Here is a 3,586-nt window from a genome sequence, read left to right on the forward strand (position 1 = left end):
CACACAAGATGGGAACTAAAATTTGGATAAATGGAAGATTAATTTAAATCATGATAGGTTCTTAACACTCTTCAAGTGTTCAACGCATTAAAAAATACTAAAACTAATAGTGATAAACCATTCTGCCTTTCTTTTCATATTGGCCAAATCTAATAGATAATAATACATTACAAGAAAAGAATTATGTACTAAAAAGTGTAAAAAATTTATACCGTTATTTAATTATAATTCATCTCGTAAAACTGTTTTATATGCATATAGTACTTGCTATAATTTTTCCCATCGTTTGGCAACCAGGTGAAGTAAAAAGCAATTAACTTTTAGATTTTTCTAAAAGAAGTGGACCCAGGGCAAAGAAAAGTACAAAACCAATGCTAGCTCAATCAATCCACATTCAACCATAACTACCAAATAAGAACAAAAACGTACCAAATAGACCGCAACAAACTATTTTGACTATACCTCAATTTGTTCTTTAATCTCATCATAGTGTATTGGTTAATTAAGCAAATTCTTTGCTTTTCATCATTCATTACATCCCTTCTCCCACACTTAACCAACTAACTCCAGCACTATACCTACTTTTTTTGCTACCACCATATCTAGTTTTTTTGTGTCCTTGCACTTAAAGAAAAGAAATGCTTTTCATGGCAATCATTGCAATTTGCAAATTTGATCAATTCCACGAGCCACAACTAAATACTACACTTGCTCCTAGGTCGTTAAGCCATAATAATAGCCACCCCCTCCTTTCACTTCTTTCTTCATAAATATTGTTTCAATTGTTTCCAAGCATTAGAGTATTTTTTCCAAAGAACAAAGAGAAGATAAGACAATGAGTACGGCAAGGTTTATCAAGTGTGTAACAGTTGGAGATGGTGCTGTGGGAAAGACATGCATGCTTATATCCTATACCAGCAATACCTTTCCCACGGTATGTTTTTGTTAACCTTATTTACTAGTCATGAAAGGTTCAATATTGTACATTAGTTTCACGTATTAAAAGATGGTGAATCATGGTTGAAGGAGCCGGTAATGAAGCTAATATTCTTGTCCTTTGTTTTTCTCTATGGTAGGATTATGTTCCAACAGTGTTTGACAATTTCAGTGCTAATGTAACGGTGGATGGTAGTACTGTTAATCTTGGTTTATGGGACACTGCAGGTTGGTCATCCTTGTTTGTTAAGTTACAACTTTATGTTTCACATTCTCATTAAATTCCAATTCATGAGTGAAGTTAATTTGTATAATTTGTGGATTATAGGACAAGAAGATTACAACAGGCTAAGGCCTTTAAGCTATAGAGGAGCTGATGTGTTTTTGTTGTGCTATTCTCTCATCAGCAAAGCCAGTTATGAGAACATCTCCAAAAAGGTTCTTTTCTCTCTGCCTCAGACCCCTATTGTTTTGTATTCAGATTTGTATTGTAATTGTAAAATGTTAAAAATAAATATGCACATTGATGTTGATTCTTGACAAACAGTGGATACCTGAGCTAAGACATTATGCTCCAAATGTGCCTATAGTGCTGGTGGGAACAAAACTAGGTAAGATAATTCCATTCAAGTAGCATAACAATCATCATCAATAGTTAACAAGTAATGATTTTTTTTTTGTTTTACTTTTTTGCTTTTGAGGCAAATAATAACATTGGGTATATCAGGTGTTCAGTTTGTGCGTACAAAAGACAATCTTTTTGCAGATTCTCAATTTTTAATCAATGTTTGTGTTAGTTATGCATTATTCACTCTGCAATAATCCTCCTGTGAATCTTCAATGGATGCAATACTCATCAACATATATCCAATTGAATGTTATGACTTATATGCCATGGCAGAAAACAGAGGAAGTAACACTAAGTTACAAAACTTGGCCATAATGGACTTATTTTATTTTATTTTATTGGTTAATTGATATACAAAGTTTACCCAGAAAAGAAAAAAAACTGTCTACCAACCATTCCTTTGTTTTTTGAGAAAAACTGTTCCTTTGTTTACTCTATGTATTTAACTTTAATCAGTTTCATGTGTAAGATCATCAAATATCTTGTAAAATTTCATATGATCGTTACTTACAAAACAAGCAATACTTATAACTTTTTCTCAAACCTAATACTAGTTTCAATTTAAATCTCATGTATGCACAGATTTGCGAGATAACAAGCAATTTCTGATTGATCATCCGGGATCCGCACGAATAACAACTGCTCAGGCATGTCCTCATCAAATTAAGCAAATAAAAAGCCTATATTGAAACTGAAATTCTTTTGCATGTATGATGGATTTAACACTGATTGTTGTGAGCAGGGTGAAGAATTGAAGAAAATGATTGGTGCAGTCACTTATATTGAGTGCAGCTCCAAAACACAGCTGGTAAATACCTTCATTTCATAGGATTCAACTATTTTGAGCCATATTTTGAAGTGAACCCAAGCTATATATTTTGATGAAGTTAAGTGAACCATTGTTTCTAGAGTTTTATACGCACAGTTCGTGTAAAATTGTTTTACACAAACATTGCATAAGAATTTACCATGTTACATCATATTACGAATAATATGATGTGATAATATGGTGAATTATTATTTGATATCTATTTAAAAGAATTGCACTGAAAGTACATATAGATTAAATTTTTGATTCCAAGTATAAATTTGATGATCCAAGTTAGCAACTTATGATCTCTGATGAATTCCAATTGGGAAGTAAAGTACATTGAAGCGATTGTTAGAATTCTCTCTGTTTTGTTTGCAGAATGTGAAGACAGTTTTTGATGCTGCAATAAAGGTTGCATTGAAGCCACCAAAGCCAAAGAAGAAACCACGCAAGAAAAGGACCTGTACTTTCCTCTGATATTTCATATTCAGTTTTCTTTCACCCCAAATCATTTATAGAACAGAAGTGAAGTCCAGTATTTTTAGTTTTTTTGTGATCTATATATATAAAGAGCCTATGGATTTATGGATAATTTCTGTTAAGAACATTAGATTCCTCTCAAATTGTAAACGATAAGTGTTGCATTGGTCAGTTAATTATTTTATTTTGCAGTGTCCAGTTGCGGCTATGCATTTCAATAATTTTAGTTCAGAAAGAGGCCTCCTATTTGAAAATTGGGGATCCCCTTTTGCGATTCCTCATCTTCTGTTTCTACTTTCTAGTTTCTACCCTGTTTCTTTCATTTGGGTTTGGTGACTTTGGTCACATTCAAAATGGAGAGCTCACTAGTAATGGTGGATGAGTTAATTTGAGCAACATAAATACTATGTTTAATGTAATATTTGACTGGACCAAAACAAAAAACACACCTCGAAAATATCTAAAAAACACTAATAAAACTTGGATATGGAGTTACCGTCTTTTATATTAGTAGTATTCCTTTAATACATTTGATTAATTGTATGGACAGGCATTGTGTTGATGCAAAATTACTCTGCATAAACAGTGTAGGCAACAGTGGCGGAGCTTGACAATTTTTTTTCGGAGGGGCCAAAATAACAAATTATAATGTATAAATTAAATGAAATGATTATAATAATATTGTTCTTTTTTTTATAAGTATAATATAATATTGTCTTTTTAGGTGATTT

At 32.1% G+C, this 3,586-nt stretch overlaps 1 protein-coding gene across 1 annotated transcript; it reads left to right on the plus strand.

Annotated features, from left to right (window-relative positions):
• The first annotated feature begins 657 nt into the window (after positions 1-657).
• Positions 658-3,109, plus strand: LOC100805460 (rac-like GTP-binding protein RAC13). The gene is made up of 7 exons (XM_003542663.5): positions 658-934; positions 1,077-1,164; positions 1,265-1,374; positions 1,484-1,547; positions 2,147-2,211; positions 2,307-2,372; positions 2,754-3,109. Exons 1-7 carry the CDS (start codon positions 836-838, stop codon positions 2,850-2,852), a joined length of 591 nt encoding a protein of 196 aa, XP_003542711.1. The 5' UTR covers positions 658-835; the 3' UTR covers positions 2,853-3,109.
• Positions 3,110-3,586: the final 477 nt, after the last annotated feature.

This window comes from Glycine max, chromosome 13 (genome assembly GCF_000004515.6).
Source record: "Glycine max cultivar Williams 82 chromosome 13, Glycine_max_v4.0, whole genome shotgun sequence".
Lineage (NCBI taxonomy): Eukaryota > Viridiplantae > Streptophyta > Magnoliopsida > Fabales > Fabaceae > Glycine > Glycine max.